Source organism: Henckelia pumila, chromosome 2 (assembly GCF_033568475.1).
Source record: "Henckelia pumila isolate YLH828 chromosome 2, ASM3356847v2, whole genome shotgun sequence".
NCBI classification, from domain to species: domain Eukaryota; kingdom Viridiplantae; phylum Streptophyta; class Magnoliopsida; order Lamiales; family Gesneriaceae; genus Henckelia; species Henckelia pumila.
The window spans coordinates 130445123-130462775 of record NC_133121.1 but is presented as its reverse complement, the minus strand read 5'-3'; the positions used below and the strand labels follow the sequence as shown (position 1 = coordinate 130462775).

Below are 17653 nucleotides of genomic sequence, written 5' to 3'. Positions count from 1 at the left end.
TTATGTTCATCTTTAGACTTTAGCATAAAAAAGTGGTTCACACCTCCCTCGAAATCTTCTAGCTACTTTTCATAATCTTTTCTGTAGGAGATGAAGGGATAGTACGAGTGAGCTGCAGCAATGTCGTCCCTCTTCAGGCGGCGTGACGACGACGGTGTCCTCGCCTTCCCGATTCAGCTTAATTTCTATATGATCCGAAGATGAAACCAATACAGGCTAGGTGGCATTTGGCGGCGGAGCAGAAGTATTTTGCATTAATCACACTTGAGCCTGCCACTCAGCCTCAGCTTTGTTTTAAAGCTTTTGCTGTTATTACTGCACCACATTGGTCTATTAGGCCATTTCCAACCCATTACGCTATTTTAGTATAACACTAACTTCAAAATAGTATAATTCCTACACCAAATACAAAACTCGGATTAGGATCCCCTACTGTGGGGATCCCGCAGTCACAGCAGGGGATGTTGTGGAGGAAACGGTACCGTTTCCTCCAGTGCCGTACCTACGAGTTTTAGGGCCTGAGTCGAACTTAAAATTTGGGCCCTCAAATAAATATTTCAGTTATTAAAATTATTAAAGAGAGTCTTTCTACACTAAAATACAAAGTACAATAGACTTGAGTATAAAATGAACATACAATGTTAAAAAACTATATCTTATTATTATATTATTAAAGTAGAGACCCTCTAATTAACAAAATTTCAATTAATTGGTGAAACTTGATTTGAAATTACCATTATCTTCTAACTTAATTTTCAATAAAACCAAAATTATTGGACAAAATAGTCATTTTATACGGTTTTCTCCTTTCTAGCCATTAAAAGCTCACTTTGTGCCCTTTGATATTATTTTATTTACAAAAATGACACTCAATTGATAAGATTATATTTTTTGTGAATATTTGTTTAAGAAAATATTATATTTTTATTATTTTTTAATTTTTTAATTTATTATTTATTGTCTTTGTTAAAAAAACAAAATGTACGAGCACGCAATGCGTGCAGCGAAATACTAATAATGTATAAATAATAATGGGAATTATATATTTGTTTTGGGCTCTCTTGGACATCCTTGGCCTGTTTTAGAAAAAATTACAATAATTAATAAATTTTATGAGTCATATACAATAATAACACTATTATTCAATTTCCCTTTTTTTTCGATGTTTTCTCTTATTTTTTTTTTCCAGGTTTTGTATTTTTTTTATTCTGTAACTCAAAAAGTTTATTTTTCATCTTTAAAAAAAAAACCAAATTGGCTTTTTTATTTTCTAATTTTTCCAATTTTCCTTTTCAATTTTTTTAATCCATTTTCTTTTTTTGAAAAACAATTTTTTGCCCCAATTTCTAAATGTTCAACTCGTCTATTTTTTTTCTTTTCAATTCAAGTTTTTTAAAATTTACAATAGTGGTGGAGAGGAAATTCTGAAATTTTGGGACCTGAATATTTCGGGCCACGAACATTCGGAATCACTTGGGTAGGGAGAAAAAGTTCTGATTTTTTTTTCATTTTCAAGATTTCGTTCATAAAACACAAAAAAATGATTAATTATTTTTAAAAAATACTATTTAGAATATTTCTAAATATAAAATAAATATTCGACTTAAAGCATATAATATTAAAATATTTATGATAGTGCTTCAAGTTTTTTTGTTAAAAGAAGAACATCATACGATATATCATATAATCATTAATAAAGTATTATGATAAAAATTACTGGATAAATTTTAGTAAATAAATTGTCAAATTGCATCTCTTATTTTAAATATTTGTTCTAATTAGATAATTATAAATATGAATTAATTAAATTATTAATTTAATTTTTAAAAAACACACAAAATTAAAAATATCATTTCATGATTCTACTATACGATCGTTCCAACAATAAAAAATTACGTGAATTAAATCGACAATTAATTGTTATATGTGTTGAAACACAATAATATTTAGCTCAATCTATTGATAAAATTATTAATAAAATATATTATAATATTATTTCAGGACGGGTCGAGAATCTCCTCGGAATAAGTTTTTATTTCCGACCACTATCTCGATATTAATCTAGATGGGAAAAATTGCAAAAACTCGGTTCGAGAAAATGTTGGGTTGTGATTTTTTCGAGACGAGAATGAGATGCGATTCAGGAAAGATCAAGATTTCGATAATTTTTGTCGCCCCTACAATTTTTCTAAAAATAAATAAAATTGAATAAATTAGAAAATAATAAAAGCCAATTTTGTTTTGAAAAAAAAAAAAGAAGAAAGAAAAAAGAAGAAAGAAGAAACCTGTGTCGACTGTCGAGTAAGTTGAGTTAAAGCATAAAAAAAAACTTGAAAGAAAAAAAAAAAAGAAAAAAGAAGGAATGAGGACGTGTGCTGTGGAGGAAACAATACTTAAATGACTATATATTCGGTCTAATTTGGTGGAAGATGATAAGTTACAATTTTATCATTTTTCAATAATTAAAGAACATAAACTTAAAAATTATGAAAGAATAATATTGTAATTTTGTATTAAAAATTTAATTGATACGAGACAAATGATTGATTGACAGAAAAACATAATTCACAATTAGGCATGACAAAGGACCCGGCCCCGCATTGAACTCGACCCGGCGGGACGGGTTTAGACCCGGCCAAGCGAGTCCATATGCGGGTCTCGGGTTTGGCTGGACCCGTCCCGCCAAAAATATATATTGGATATAAATATAAAATATATATGTATATATATTAATAATATATAATTATATTATTTATATTACATAATCAATATTTTATCCCTAATTTGAGTTTATAATATTTTTGAATTTAAATAATTTTAATAGATTATGATATTTTTAATATGAAAATATATTATTATGATTTTTATTTTGTTATTAATTATTAATTAAATAAAAAATGATATATTTTAACTTATAAGAATATTTTTTTGTCCTAAATATTATTAATATAAATTTTAAAAAAAATTTAATGATGATTTGTTAATTTTTTATTTAATAAAATTTAAATTATATTTAATTTGACGGATCCAACCGGGTCTAACCCGGATTGGACCCGTCGGGTCCACAAGGTGGGGCGGGTCCACGGGTTGGCGGGGCGGGTCTCGGGTTTGCCCAAATCCGCCCCGTTGTCATCCCTATTCACAACAAAACATGTGAGAGAATATTTCAATCTCGTCCATTCAAAATTCAAAAATTAAATACGAGAGCATGAAGGAGAGCCCGTGGTAGCCTTTGGTCGAAGGATTGATAAGTCACATTCTGTTTTGTGTGCCGAGCTCTTAGCAGTTGAAGAAGGACTAAAGGTTGCTAATTCCCGAAACCTACTGATTCACCAAGTCACATCGGATTTTTTTCTTGCGGTGCAAGCAGTCATCAAGTTAGAAGATGACCTCCGTTATGCCGGATCTATTGTTACAGATGTCAGATGTCTTCTAGATTATCATAGTAACATTTTATTAAGCCATGTGAGGCGCTCAGCAAATCGGGTGTCTCATTCTCTGGCTGCTTTTGCTATTTCCTCCTCTCCACAGTTTGTGTGGAAGAATGAAGATTTTTTTTTTTTTGGTTAATACATCTTGTAACTCAAAACATTCTGCTTGATAAATAAATTACAAGGAGTTGACCATTAAAAAAAAATTCAAAAATTAAACATCTCATAGTCAAAATTAATAAATTAAATTATTACAATCTATCTCAATCTCAATTATATAAATTGTGTAATATTTTTTGAATGATAATAATTATAAATAGGAAGTATGTAAAATCTGATTTTCCTTGATTTTCTTTGCAGAAAAAAATACCGTTCTATTGCTTGCATCCCAAGTCCCGAGAAAGAAAATAAAAAGGGTCTGAAAATCGGAGAATCTCCTCCCCAAAATCTCCAAATTCTAACCGATCCCTAGATTATCCATGCTCCGGATCGCTTGACAATCGTAAGTTGGATAATCAGAATCTGGTAAGCTGTAGAAATGGACATTGAACAAAAGCAAGCGGAGCTCGTAGATTATTTTGTGAAGCAGGCGGAGAGTTTTGAGGGCTCGGCGCTTGTTAATCTTATCGTCGAGGCCACTTCTCATCCATCATTGTTTGCTTTTTCCGAAATTCTCTCCGTTCCGACGGTCATTGAGGTGGATTCCTTTATTTTTCATCTTGATTAATGATTGATGGATTATATGTAGTGTTGCGAGTTTGAATGTTTCGTGTGCAGTGTTTTCGATTTGTCGTATGATCGGTTAAACTGTTGGATTTCGGAGTTTGACTTGTGATTTTTAGCGAATTGTTTATTTCTGTATGACGTTTTAGGATTAAGAGTGTGCCTTTGTTTCTCATAGTCTACGCATTTGGGTTAATGATCTCGTCTAGAGGGTATCTGTAGCACCATGCTTCTTAATTGTCTTGGGCTGTTCTTCAGGTCCTAAGTTTGCTACATATGGGGATTAATAATAGGTGTCAAACTGGAAGATAGAGTTGTTATACCCTAGCCTTTTGAGTTCAACTTGTTAAACTCCTTTTCTATTGTTAAACATCTGGCCGTAGTTTTTATCGATTGTTGATTTTGAACGGTGGAACTGAAAGTGCAGCTTGAAGGAACTGGTAATAGTATATATCGTGCATTGCTCCGGATGTATGCATATGGTACATGGAGTGAATACAAGAGTAAGCCTTTAGTCTTTTGCTTTAAGTCACTACAAGATATGACTATGCCTATTTGTAAAAGGTTTAAATAGAGCTACCACCCAACTACCAATTTCAGAGATTCATTGCCTTATCTACAATAATAATTGATCAAATTTTATAGAATCTGGCATTCTACACAGCAGTTAATGCTTGTACTGCATTTGCAAAAGAAATTTTACCTTCTGGAGTTGCAATTTGATTCTTAGAAATATGTCGTTGGGTGTTTATAGGCAATAAGAATATTTCTTCTTGTTGTAACTCTATTTAATCTTTTGCAAACAGGCATACTCATAACTTATAGTGACTTAAAGCAATGGTAGTTCTATTTATACCTTTTTCAAGGGAGTTTCTTCTCTTCGTGGATGAGTTTGTAGAGAATTCTGTCACGCAGGTGATGCACACCGTCTTCCACAATTGGTTCCTGATCAAGTCCTAAAGCTGAAGCAGCTGACTGTGCTTACTTTGGCTGAGTTAAACAAGGTAGGATCCATGAAATCTTTTTGGGTGTGCTTGAGTGACCATAAACGATGCTGGAGATTTCGTTGTCATTTGATATGTCCCTTGTTTTGTCATGGTGGAGACTTTACTCTTTAAGTTGATAAGATTGTGCTTCTTGTTTGAATTTGAAATGAGCAAGTATATATGATGTATCTAGATGCAAAAATGTTAGCGCAGATGTACTTGTTTCCTTTATTTTTTTCTCTAGGTTAAATTTATAAGACAAATGAGAAGTTTATGTGGCATCTATGGCCGTCCCTGTTTTGTAATTACACCTGTATGCTTATTTTAAAGTATATATTTTTATTACATGGCAACATCTGAAATGTAAGTTTATTGAAGGCAGTTTTTGACTTTCCTTCAATGAACTTGCAGGTATTGCCATATGATACATTGATGCAGGAATTGGATGTCACAAATGTTCGGGAGTTGGAAGATTTCCTCATTAACAGCTGCATGTATGTGGTAAGTTTCTGCTTTTCATCTCTGACCAGCTACTTCTCTCTTCATGTCACATCTATCAAGACAATGACTTTTAAGTGAAAGATAAAATTTTATTGCATGGGTTGGTCTGCTGTGTTTTGTATTCCTTATTACAGATTTTGCCCGACTTGTTCGTTCTTCTGACATTTGAAACTTTTATGTTCTGTATACAAAAAAGGCATGGGATTTTGACAATATTATTTAAAAGAGAGATTCACTCGAAGAAGTTTCAATGATAGATAAGCTAATTTTGTTCTTCCTCTTGTGGACAGGGAATAGTGAGAGGAAAGCTTGATCAGTTGCGGAGATGCTTTGAGGTCTTGATTTAATTTGTCAGTTGTACTAGCTTCTCATGACAGAACTGCATGTTTGACAACTGTTGGCTTCTAAATTATGCATTGTTCAAGCTTGTAGGTACAATTTGCTGCGGGGAGGGATCTCAGACCTCAACAGTTGAGTAGTATGATTGAAACGCTAGCGAATTGGTAATATTTCTTCCGGATTGATTTTATTTATGACTGCTATCTTTGGCATGTCGCTTTCTGAACGTTCTTGCTGTGTGTGTGGAGAAACGGAAATAAAAACCATTTTAGCATGTATAGCACGTTTTATGGTTTTTTGTTAACTTCACCAAAGGCTCGTGGTTGATACGAATTAGAACTCCTAAACTACTGGTGCGTCCTTTTGAAACTTGCCTCTGTCGCTTGACATCGTCGCATATACCTTTAGATGTTGTATTGTCTTTCTCGGGTTTCCAGAAAGTGAAGTTGTGCAAGAGGTGCTGTCTGTTCAGATTCCTACATGCACGTTTCCGTTGCAGTCCGTTTTAGCAAAGATTACTTCCCCACCTGACTCAAATAATTTTGCAAATGAAATCTGGTAGTTGATATGTATGTATGAGTCCGATTTAGCAGAAACCATCTGCAGTTTATGTTATTGCCGACTTGCCGTTTTATTACAAACTCTATGCTGGGCAATACATCTAATGTGATTCTCATTTTTTATTTTCTTTATCATATTTTTCTCAGATTTTTTTTAAATTTATATTTCCTTCTATGTTGATTTATTTATGCAAATCTTGGTTTATAATTTCTTAGGTTGTCAACATCAGACAAACTTCTTGTTTCCATTCAAGAAAAGATCAAGTGGGCAGATTCCATGGGTGAAATAGATAAGAAGCATAGAAAGGAAGTTGATGAAAGAGTAGAAGAAGTGAAAAAGGCACTATCTGCAAAGGTCAGATTAACTTTCCTTTTGTAAAGAAACAATAATTTCTGTTTCAAAGAGTTATTCATTTAATTCCATGTCTTCCTAGCAATCAGTAGAGACATTGTGCTTCTATATGTGAAAGCAGCATTGCACAGTACAGTGTCCAACTTGAATGCTGTGTAACACGAAACTGTTAACGAGAAGAAGTTTTAGTAAGATTAATTTATGGATCTGTTTAGTTTTCAGTTATTTAATTGAACCTAAAACTTTCTGCCACTGTTTATCCACCGTAAGGTGTTATGGACAAATCTGACTATCTACTTGTTTGACTCTAAAGAATGATTCTTATAAAAATAGTTTTGTATATTAAGTTGGCGACTAACCATTCTGAATGCTGAATGCATCTCCGAACTTTCTATAGAATATATTGTGGTAGAACTATCTTAGATTCATATTGTTTGGAATTTATGTCTTATGTTAATGTGTGGCAAGTGTGAGTTCAAGCTCTAGACATGTTGGTCGATGTGTCTTACTTACATTGTGGCAGAAGTTACAAAATGTAAGCAGGCCAGCATTGATCTCCGAGGGCATGAAGAGATCTTTTCTGAACTTGGTGGAGTGATGGATTATGAGGAAGATCGTAGCCGACCAAAGAGGTAGCACTTGAGATCCTGACCTCCAAATTTAGCATTCTTAGTACAAAATGTCATATGCTCATAACTTCTTATGTTGTTTCTTTTAACCTTCTCTCTAATCGTTCGTCAGTACAAGAAGCTCATATCAACACCACATTTTCTCCACTCCACTTCAGCCACGATACCTATATCAAATTTATTGAATGCTATGTTGAAATAAACATATTGTGGGCTGTAGCATGGGGATAGCAGTGAAAGAAAATTATAACATTTTTAGAGCTTCTCTTGAGTTTCAGTATACATTTGATTTGTCTCCTTGTCTCACTTGAATAATTTACAGGAGACGACATCCTGTAGGTTGAGAAGATATGATTTAACCTGGACCATAGGATGAACTGGGCAGGCAATTGTGGTAACAAAACATCTCGATCACTGGTGGTGCTCTAGAAGACGAGACGACCCTTCTGAACTGACTTTTTGTTGGCTATGTGTTTGAAACCGATAACACTAGCTTAGATCGGCTCGTGTAATTTTTTTTATTTGACGAGAAATGGGTGTTGATTTGTGACGCAGGTGAGATGTCAACATTCAACATTTTTATGAAATTTGGGGTAAATGTAATGCATACTTTCGCCGTGTGTGGACGGAGCTGCGGCCAGCCATCAGGAATATCAGTAGGATTGGCTATATATTTTATTAGATTCATACACCGAGTCAACGCGCTATATTTGTCCCTTAACAGGGCACATGGTGAACATTCAATCCTCATATTAATTAGCTCATATTAATTAGCTGATGCAACATCGAGTGCAACACTCCGCACCGTAGCTAATTTTTTTTAGTCAATGTCGTTTATAGTAGTATATTTTTTTTATATCTCGTGATGAAATACAAATTCCTCCTGGCCAATAGCTTCAGGTTTAGGATCTTGAAGTAAATGGCAACTTTAAATTGGGGTCGATTAAGTGTGATTGGCGCCAAGTTTGGCCCATTATGTACCTTATCATCCACTGAGAATGACAACAGTTATTTTTGCTTGATCAACTGGTGTACTTGTATCCTCAATTTAAATGCAATATTACATATAACTTTTAGTATTACATTAACTTGTGCTACAAGGATAGCAGAATAAGGTAGTATTTGGTAGAACTTTTAGAAAACACTTTTAGCTTTTTTTTCACAAAATTTTACAAAATTTTAAAATTTTGTGAAGAAAAAGCTGAAAAATATTTTCTAAAAGTTTTCTTATACACTACCTACTTTCATTTTTGGACATATATATGATAGTAATTATATTTTTATGAGCGAAACATATCCAAGTCAATTTTGAACTCTTGGATTTTATGTTAGTATACAAACTTATAGTAGCATGAACTTAATCGTTATTAATATAATATAATACTCATTATATATCAAAGATATAAGTTTGTCCATATTTTCATATGGATTATGAAAATAATTAGAAAATAAAGTTTATGAACTTCAAATTTTTTTCTTGTTTAATTAATTCGAAAAATAATTGTATAGTTTTTAAGATTAATTAATAAGAGTTCATGAGCAAGAAAGACGAAAAAACAAGTAGAGACTGGTTTATATGCTTGGACAATGAAATGCCATCCACTGGGAACCAAGTAAGAGTGGCAAGAAAGCAAGAGATTTGATTTCAAGAATACCTCTATGACTCAAGTAGGATCCGAAACTTCATGGCTATGGAGCCCAAAAGAGAGGATTTGCCTTTCTTTCCTCCAAATGAAAACTCTTGGCAAGTCCAACCTCCACCAAATTCAAGCCTTCATGCTCCGAAACGCCCTTGAAGCCAATCTCAACCTCGTTACAAAGCTCATCATCACCCTGTCCGCGGTTGTCCCACATTGTGGTATTCATCATGCCCGCCGGGTGTTTGATCTAATGCCGCGCAAGTCCGATGCCTTCCTATCCAATACCATGATGAAGTCTCACCTCATTTCTCATCAATTCTTAGCAGCCATCTCCTTGTATGTTGGTTTGAGGAAGAACGAAGGTTTTGTGCCAGATAACTATACTTTCTCGACGCTGGCAAAGTGTTGTGGTTTGAACTTTTTAATGTGGGAAGGAATGGAAGTTCATGCTCATGTGGTTAAATATGGGTTTACGTCTAATCTGTATGTTGCAACTGCGTTGATTGATATGTATGGGAAGCTAGGGCAGATAGGTTTTGCCAGGAAAATGTTTGATGAGATGACAGAGAGGAATTCGGTCTCATGGACCGCACTAATGAGCGGATATGTGAAGGCTGGGGACATGGGCAATGCAAAAGCCCTTTTTGATTCGATGCCGGAGAATGATAAAGATGCAGCTGCATATAATGTGTTGATCGATGGACATGTGAAGTTAGGGAACACGGTGTCGGCTAAGATGCTATTTGACACAATGCCAGATAAAAATATTGTTTCTTGGACAACCATGATTGATGGGTACTGCAGCAAAGGCAACGCAGACGAAGGTAGACAGTTCTTTGATGAGATGCCTGAGCGGAATTTATGTTCTTGGAATGCAATGATTGGAGGGTATCGTCAGAATAAGCAATCCCATGAGGCTTTGATCTTGTTCCAGGAATTGTTAGCCCAGAAAATTTTCGAACCAGACGATATTACTGTTGTCAGTGTTCTTCCAGCTATCGCAGATTTGGGTGCTTTCGATATGGGGAATTGGATTTATGAATTTGTGAAGAGGAAGAAACTGGATGCATCTGCAAGTGTATCAGCAGCATTAGTAGATATGTATGCTAAATTCGGGGAAATTGAGAAAGCAAAACGAGTTTTTGATAATGTGCTTGGAAGAGGCGTGTGCACCTGGAATGCCTTGATTACTGGACTAGCACTCAATGGGCGTCCCCAGGAGGCATTAGAAGCGTTTCTTGATATGAAGAGAAAAGGGTTTAAACCAGATGAGATCACCATGCTTGGAGTTCTGTCAGCTTGTAACCATGCTGGTTTAGTGGAGGAAGGAAGAAGATGGTTCTATGAAATGGAAAAACTCAAGCTGGCTCCTAGAGTAGAGCATTACGGTTGCATGGTTGATCTACTGGGCAGAGCTGGGTGTTTGGATGAGGCTGAGAGATTGATAGATAACATGCCTTACGAAACTAATGGGATCATATTAAGTTCGTTCCTATTTGCTTGTGGTTATGCCAAGGAGGTTGTCAGAGCTGAGAGGGTGGTGAAAAAGGTGGTAACAATGGATCCATTTTCAGATGGTAACTACATAATGTTGAGGAACTTGTATGCAGCTGAGAAGAGATGGAGAGACGTGGAACGAATCAAATCTTTGATGTTGATCAACGGTGCTAAGAAAGAAGTGGGATATAGTGCGATTGAAATCAAAGGCCAGGTTCTGGAGTTTATTGCTGGTGATATGGTGCATCCACATTTGGAGGTGACACATTTATTGTTGAATAGATTGCAGATGCACATGAAGGGGAAGGATCCGTATCTTAATGTAAAGTGGAAAGCGAGTGAAACTTAAAGGGGGTATAATTCTGAATCTGAAGCGTGAGTAGAAGTAGCCCAAAAGCGTTCAAATAGCATGGTTCTGAATTTGTTGCAGAGATAAACTCGACAAAATAAAAGTGAGAAAAGCGATCAAGTTGGTGCTTAATCTTAATGATTGGTGAAAGTGATCGAGTTGATGCATGTGAAAGTGACGCCCATGTTTTGGTGTGAGGATTGGTGCTAAATCTTACTGTTGCGAGCGATCTAAATCAGAACGTCAAAATGTTTCCATGCCTCTGATGCTGCACATTTGAGTTAAGAAAATGTGAAAGTGGATAGCATTTGAGAAACGGAGATATTGAGGAGCCAGAAAAGTACTGACTGCATTTGACATCTACTTGATGCTACATCCTACATGATATCGGCTCAATTTCCAAACACACAAGCCAATACGTATAGTTATACGTATTGGCCTCAAAACCATGTGCGAAAACATCAGTGAAGGAACTAGCATCTAGTATTCAGAAGGTTTGCACTTGACACAGGAATTGAAATGAGAGGATTAGAAGATATCACCATCGGATTGAACACAATTTTTATGAAATGCATGTTTTATACTTTATATAAGTCAAGTAAATCAATATAATATCCCAAAGAATTCATAATCCCTGCAGACTATATGCAATCGTTTCAATATACCAGTCATTCAAACCAAAGAATATATAACTTTAGAATTTACAAACTGAAAAAAAAAGGCAATAAATATCGACAACTTCTGTTGTAACATTAATTTCCTCCATATCCAATGCCTCTTTGACAAATGAAAACTATGTTCCAACTTGGGAGAGGTTAACCTGTGGATCTTCAACGCCTCTGACCAGCACCTCTTCGTTTGCGACTCTTTCTCTGGGTTTTTGGGGGAGTAAGCTTTGGTATAGAACGCATTATAGGTGGTGTTTGATTGTTTGTGGGAGGATTGGCTGCTGTTTGAACTTGAGGGCTGGTGCTGGCTAACTCTTCATTTAGCACCAAAGGACTTCGGATTGGCTCAATCTTTACTTCCTCAAAGCTATCCATCTCTTCCTTCACCCTCGTATTGTCAATGAGAATGTCTTCTTCTCCCTGAAAGCATTTTAGTGCTAATTAAACAAAGGATCAAGAAAAAAGGAGTACAACATAAAGAACTACCAATACACTTTCATGATTCCAACGGCTACACACATGCAAAAGCAAAGGACTCGCAGGTAATAATCTCAGTGAAGTAAATTGCTGAAAAATGTTTCTAGAGATGAATTAAAACAAACTTGAGGAACTCGAGACGAGGAAACATAAAATATAACTCACTTTTTTGTATGCATCAGTAAAACTGACATGATTAGTGCTTCCATTTACACCAGGAATCACTACATGACTTGTCACTCCATTTAAAGGTACAAGTGCATCACTCATGTTATGCTCCATCTTAAGCTGAGAAGCAATATAAGTTCCCACAGGCATTTTGTCCCCGTTGTTTGGAGAAGTATTTTGAGGAGAGGCTATCAAAGCACTAAATGGCATACGCATGCTTGAGTCATCTGTGAAAGATAACTTTCCGGCATTTTCACTCATCACCTTCTCAACTCTACTCTTCATTTTAACAACTCGTGATCGTAGAAATTCAATCTTTCCAAGTATGACTTCCAAAGGATTATCAGCATCTCTAGGTTCAAGGAAGAGCTGTTCATCATTGACCCACAACTCATTGTCAGCGTTGACTTTCTGAGTTGCCACTGCTACAAAAACAGAAAACATCAGGTATAAGGTATAAGCACAACAAATTTCTGTCAAAACTATTTCAGGCGTTTAAAGATTCGATCATTTCTCTATGACTACAGTCTAATTATCACTCTAAAAGTATGATCATTTCTATCTCATGTCAAATCAACTGTCTGTCTCATTTCTATCTCATGTCAAATTCAACCACGCAAGTCTTATAAAACAAATTTAAGAAAAAGGTAAAATCACCACCCTGTCTCCAATCAAAAGCACATTGCACAATAAAAAGAAGCAAACTACAATGTTCTGGTGAACCGAATAAACTCAACTAAATTGATATCCAGTTCACCACCCAATCTCCAATCAAAAGCACATGGCACACGCAGAATGGCGCAAACTGAAAATATTCTAGTGATTGGAGTAAGCTCAGCTAACGTAAATTCCAACAAGAAGTTACAAGGGAATAATACGATGATAGCCCAAAGTCGGGACTAGAGACCAGCTCTTAAAAATGTAATTGAAAGAACAGGTGGGGGCAACAAGGGCACAACAAAAGCTTAGAATCCAATGGACACAATTGAATAAGTCCAAAATGACAAATAAGAACAAAGAAAAAGGGGCCAACGTTTTTGTATCGTCATATGATGGCACTAAATATTCATATCATGTATATTGCGGTTAGATAATTAAGACCAAATGAAAATGCCAATTCTCACCTCGATTCTTCAATTCATCGTCCTTGAGGAGACTCTTACCAGATGACCTCTTATTCTCTGCAAAATGGCACGTGAAGATCCTTAACTTCAGACAAATACAAAAATGAATTGAACTCGACAGAAATGAAGTACAAAAAATATACCATGATATGAAAACAAGTTATGGTGAGACATATATGATGCTATATCCATTGTGTCTTCGGCTCGTTTTCTTTTCTTCCTCATGTAGACACCATTTCTAGGATTGCTGGATGTACAAGGAAGGGATTTCACACCATCACATTCCAATGAAGGATTCTGCAATTGATCCTTCTTTCGCCGACTGTATTCCTCAAGTTCTCTGTCGTATCTTCGGGCTTGTGATTCAAACTTACGAATTTGCAATTCAGCCCATTTACATCGCCACATTAGAGGTTGGATAAATGATCTCCAATGACCAGTCACCCTTTTCTTCCTAAATATTGCAACAAAAACACGCTGAATGTGATGATAATCATGGAAACACGTTGACAAGCACTAAAGATGAAGATGAAATTACAATTTTTGAGCATGTTGATTCACTAGAGGCCAGAGAAAGAAATCAAAGAAGAAATAATGAAAACCAAGTTAGCCTGCTCAAAGCACTGATTTCCTGATCTCTCGTTCACTTCTAGTTTGGACACAAGTTGTAACCTCCAAATTCACCCACAAATTACGAAACCATATTCTACAGTTGGCCACACTTTATATAAATCTATTTTTTAGGCTAGATTCTCTACAAGAGAACATAATGCAGAAAGTTCAAATTTATTAATATAAAGCTCATTATGGTGCTTCAATCCCAAAAGATATGGATTTTTAAGGACTGATCTCGGATGAAGTGAAGCATTACATTCACTCATTTCCATCTAATCACTTTAAACCAAACAAAATCTAGGATCAGACCAATTTCAGCACTGAAAAGCGTAGTTCAAGCAATTTCTCCAACTGACCAACCCAAAATTGCCAGTTCACTTTCCAGTTTCTTATGATTTTTTTTTAAATTTACAAGGAGTAAATGCCTAGTTTTGACGAGAAAGGTCATACAGAAAAAATAATGAACAGAAAACTAACCTCATTCTAAATGGTTCACCAAATCCATCAAAACCCAGAGATGATGCAGCATCACCATGAAAATCCGACATAATTTCAGAATCATCCAATGGATCAATATCATCAGTGTCACTGTTACCAAAGGAACTTGAGCTCTCTGTTGTGTCATGGTATTCCGCTGCAACAAGCTCACGGCCACCAGATTTTGTGCAGTCTGTAATGTTAACTTCCACATTATCATTACCTTGGACCTCTTCACTCTGCTCAGCCAAGCGTGTGTTGACTTTACAGTCCTCATAACTAGCTGTAAATTTCATAAGTTCGTCTTCAAGTTCTTTAGCGAAAATTCCACTTGGCGTATAGTTTGAAGCCTCCATATTTTGTTTCTGATTTCTCTCCAATTGCTATACCATGATTTTATTGTGCTATACAATCAAAATATCTCATTCCGAGAACGGGTCAAACAAGAAACAAATAGCACCTGAAAAAGGGGAGGGAAAGCATTTTACAAGTGCTGTTGCTTTAGAAAATCGTCATCAGCATAAGCAGTGGTAGAAATATAAAATCTGTATGGTTAAGAAGATTAAGTAACAGGCTTCAGAGTTCACAATGAAAGGGGTGTAATACTGGAATCAAATAAAGTAACAGTAATGCCCACTCAACCTTGATAAAATGTATGTGTATGCTAATGAGATGGTTGCACCTGAAACTGCAGAAGTTCAATCTACTGGTCAGTCAAACATAAGTCAAATGATTCAAAAAGGCCTGATCGCATTTGTAAGGCTTCATCTACAGATCCTTAAATCCACACGCCCAGTAACACACAATCAGCGCAGGAAAAGAATTCAAAAGAAAAATTCCAACCATTACTCTATTGTATAAAAAGAAACTTTTCCGAATGCTGGTATACAAACTGCCTTATATATTAACAAGATCGAGCTACCATATTTCCGCATACACCCAAAAAGCATTAGATAATCTAACGAGATCATGATACGCCACGTGACCTCGCTTGAAAGATACTCTCACTAACTTTTCGCACAATTTATTTCTAATAAATAAGATACCAAATATGGAAATCTAATACATTAAAATAAATAAATACATAGCTCGTCTGATACGCGACGAATCTGGGACTTGTGTCATAAAACCTGACCAAGATAGTTCATTTTTATTGGTTTATTTAGGTTCCAAACCGAAAGATTACGGATCTCATACTATCCAATGTAATCAAATTCATCTTCTTTTCTTAACTTGGTTTCAAAGTCAGATCAATGCACAAGCACACCACACTCAAACCCAAACACACCCAATCAAATGAATGCATAAGGACATTGGCACAGGCACACTTACACACTGACAGGTAATAGCGATAAAAGAACGGAATCATATAAATCGTGACTTCTCCAAATAAAAAATAAATAGGGGAAAAAAAAAGCAAGAAGAGATAAACGAAAAAAAGAAAACGATAAACTTCAAGAAAGAATTCAAACGAAGTCAATCAGGGAGGGCTATCAGCCCCAATAATGAATAAAAATCTTAAGAAAAACGCAGGGAAAGGAAGGAAAAAGAAATTCCCTTCCCCAAGAAAAACCAAATCTTGATTTTTGATCGAAACTCCTTTCGAATACCCAAAACAAGAAACGGAAATTGACCATAAAACGAGTAAGTCACACATGAATGAGACGACCAAAAGGTGATCATAGCAACAAAACAAAAGCAAGGCTATTTGGGTTTCTGCCAAAAGTTAGAACACCAAACTCAAGAAATTAATAATCAAAACAAACACCTTGATCAAGTTCTGGGTTTTCGCCACCCCCACGAATTTGTTCCTCCTGGGACCAAGGGAGAGAGAACGGTTGGTAGAGAAGAATAGTTTGTTAATTGTGACAAAATCTTTGCGTTTATGGCAAAGGAAGGCTTTTGGTTTTGGTAGTGTAAAGTGATAAATAGCAGTATTCTAATATCTGAGTTGTCAAAATTGGTCAATTGATTTGCTGCCAACAATTCTTTTGCTTCTTCATTTCGTATAATTCCTTTTAGTAATTTCTTTTATTTGAATTGTCGTTTTAGTTCAGTGTATTTTTTTTTATTTTTCTTACAACATATGATTTCTTAAATTAATTTCGGCCTTTGCATTAGAGCATTGGTTATCATGCAAAAAGATTGATTTTTAATTAATTTCAGGTAAAATTAATTTAGAAGTCACAAATTTCAAATTAAATTTCCAATCGATAATTTTTCGATATATAACTATTAGATAAATAGTAAATGCCAGTTATTTGCATTCGATGAAACTTATATTGATTATTGAATTAAAAATTTAAATAAAAATTTGTCTTATTTATTTTTATCTTCGATGACAAGACAAAAAAAGTGATTCATACACAGTAAATTGATCTTTCAATTCCTTTTGTCAATATGTTTGGATGTATAAAAAATCAAATATTAATCGAAATTTGAGATCTCGTTTTTCCAAATGCAATTTTCAATTCAAAATTCTACTAAATTTAATCAAATTCCATGCTTCCACTGAGAAAATAAAGTTTTGATAAATTTGGGTTAGAAAGATGAGAAATTGTTTTAAAATAAATTAATTAAAACTTGATGAAAGTTGGTTTTATATATATAGAGAGTAATTTTCAGCTGCCCAACCATTATTGCCTAACTCGTTCCCGACCACTAAAATCTGGTACTGGGTTTTAGTTGTTTTTTTAAAATTTTTAATATCACTAAAACACGGTACCGGGTTTTATTTGTCGGGGACGAGTTGAGTATCATTGGTTGAGGAGCTGAAAATTTATATATATATATATATATATATATATATAAATTTATGCGCGTGTATCTGATTACTATTTTTGACTACTTATTATGATGCAAATAAATAAAATACCAACAACGAACAATTTATAATGAAGTTAGACCATGTTAGTTACAACAGTTCCTCCAAAAGGATTATCACAATTAGTAATTGGATTATTTATGGATCATTTATAAAGAAATCCGAAAATTTTAACCATATACGCAATGATATTAAATATTAATTATGGCTTAGAGGGTCATCATCACTTGTGCATGCATAAAGATAAACTAGATTTAAATATTATATTGAATTCTACATTCTTAAAGGATCAA

The 17653-nt window shown here is 34.8% G+C and overlaps 3 protein-coding genes across 9 annotated transcripts; 2 read left to right on the top strand and 1 right to left on the bottom strand.

The window, feature by feature from the left end:
* The first annotated feature begins 3743 nt into the window (after positions 1 to 3743).
* On the top strand, positions 3744 to 8147 carry LOC140879829 (COP9 signalosome complex subunit 7-like). Of its 4 annotated transcripts, none has more exons than XM_073283751.1 (9): positions 3744 to 4128; positions 4582 to 4657; positions 5070 to 5158; positions 5552 to 5641; positions 5932 to 5976; positions 6074 to 6144; positions 6757 to 6895; positions 7419 to 7524; positions 7844 to 8147. In XM_073283751.1, exons 1-8 carry the CDS (start codon positions 3970 to 3972, stop codon positions 7488 to 7490), a joined length of 741 nt encoding a protein of 246 aa, XP_073139852.1. In that variant the 5' UTR covers positions 3744 to 3969; the 3' UTR covers positions 7491 to 7524; positions 7844 to 8147. The 4 variants fall into 4 exon arrangements, with proteins under 4 accessions (XP_073139852.1, XP_073139849.1, XP_073139851.1 ...); XM_073283748.1 differs by having other exon boundaries at positions 3745 to 4128; positions 7433 to 7524; XM_073283750.1 differs by having other exon boundaries at positions 3748 to 4128; positions 7416 to 7524.
* A 947-nt stretch (positions 8148 to 9094) lies between these two features.
* Positions 9095 to 11463, top strand: LOC140882684 (pentatricopeptide repeat-containing protein At2g44880). Its single transcript, XM_073288825.1, has one exon. The coding sequence runs from the start codon at positions 9181 to 9183 to the stop codon at positions 11005 to 11007; it is 1827 nt and encodes a 608-aa protein (XP_073144926.1). The 5' UTR covers positions 9095 to 9180; the 3' UTR covers positions 11008 to 11463.
* A 165-nt stretch (positions 11464 to 11628) lies between these two features.
* Positions 11629 to 16440, bottom strand: LOC140882686 (uncharacterized). 4 transcript variants are annotated; one of them, XM_073288827.1, is made up of 7 exons: positions 16305 to 16416; positions 15179 to 15224; positions 14537 to 14996; positions 13588 to 13898; positions 13445 to 13501; positions 12318 to 12745; positions 11629 to 12095 (listed from the first exon to the last, which is right to left on the bottom strand). In XM_073288827.1, exons 3-7 carry the CDS (start codon positions 14890 to 14892, stop codon positions 11838 to 11840), a joined length of 1410 nt encoding a protein of 469 aa, XP_073144928.1. In that variant the 5' UTR covers positions 14893 to 14996; positions 15179 to 15224; positions 16305 to 16416; the 3' UTR covers positions 11629 to 11837. The 4 variants fall into 4 exon arrangements, with proteins under 4 accessions (XP_073144928.1, XP_073144927.1, XP_073144930.1 ...); XM_073288826.1 differs by lacking the exon at positions 15179 to 15224 and having other exon boundaries at positions 16305 to 16440; XM_073288829.1 differs by lacking the exon at positions 15179 to 15224 and having other exon boundaries at positions 12318 to 12742; positions 16305 to 16440.
* Positions 16441 to 17653: the final 1213 nt, after the last annotated feature.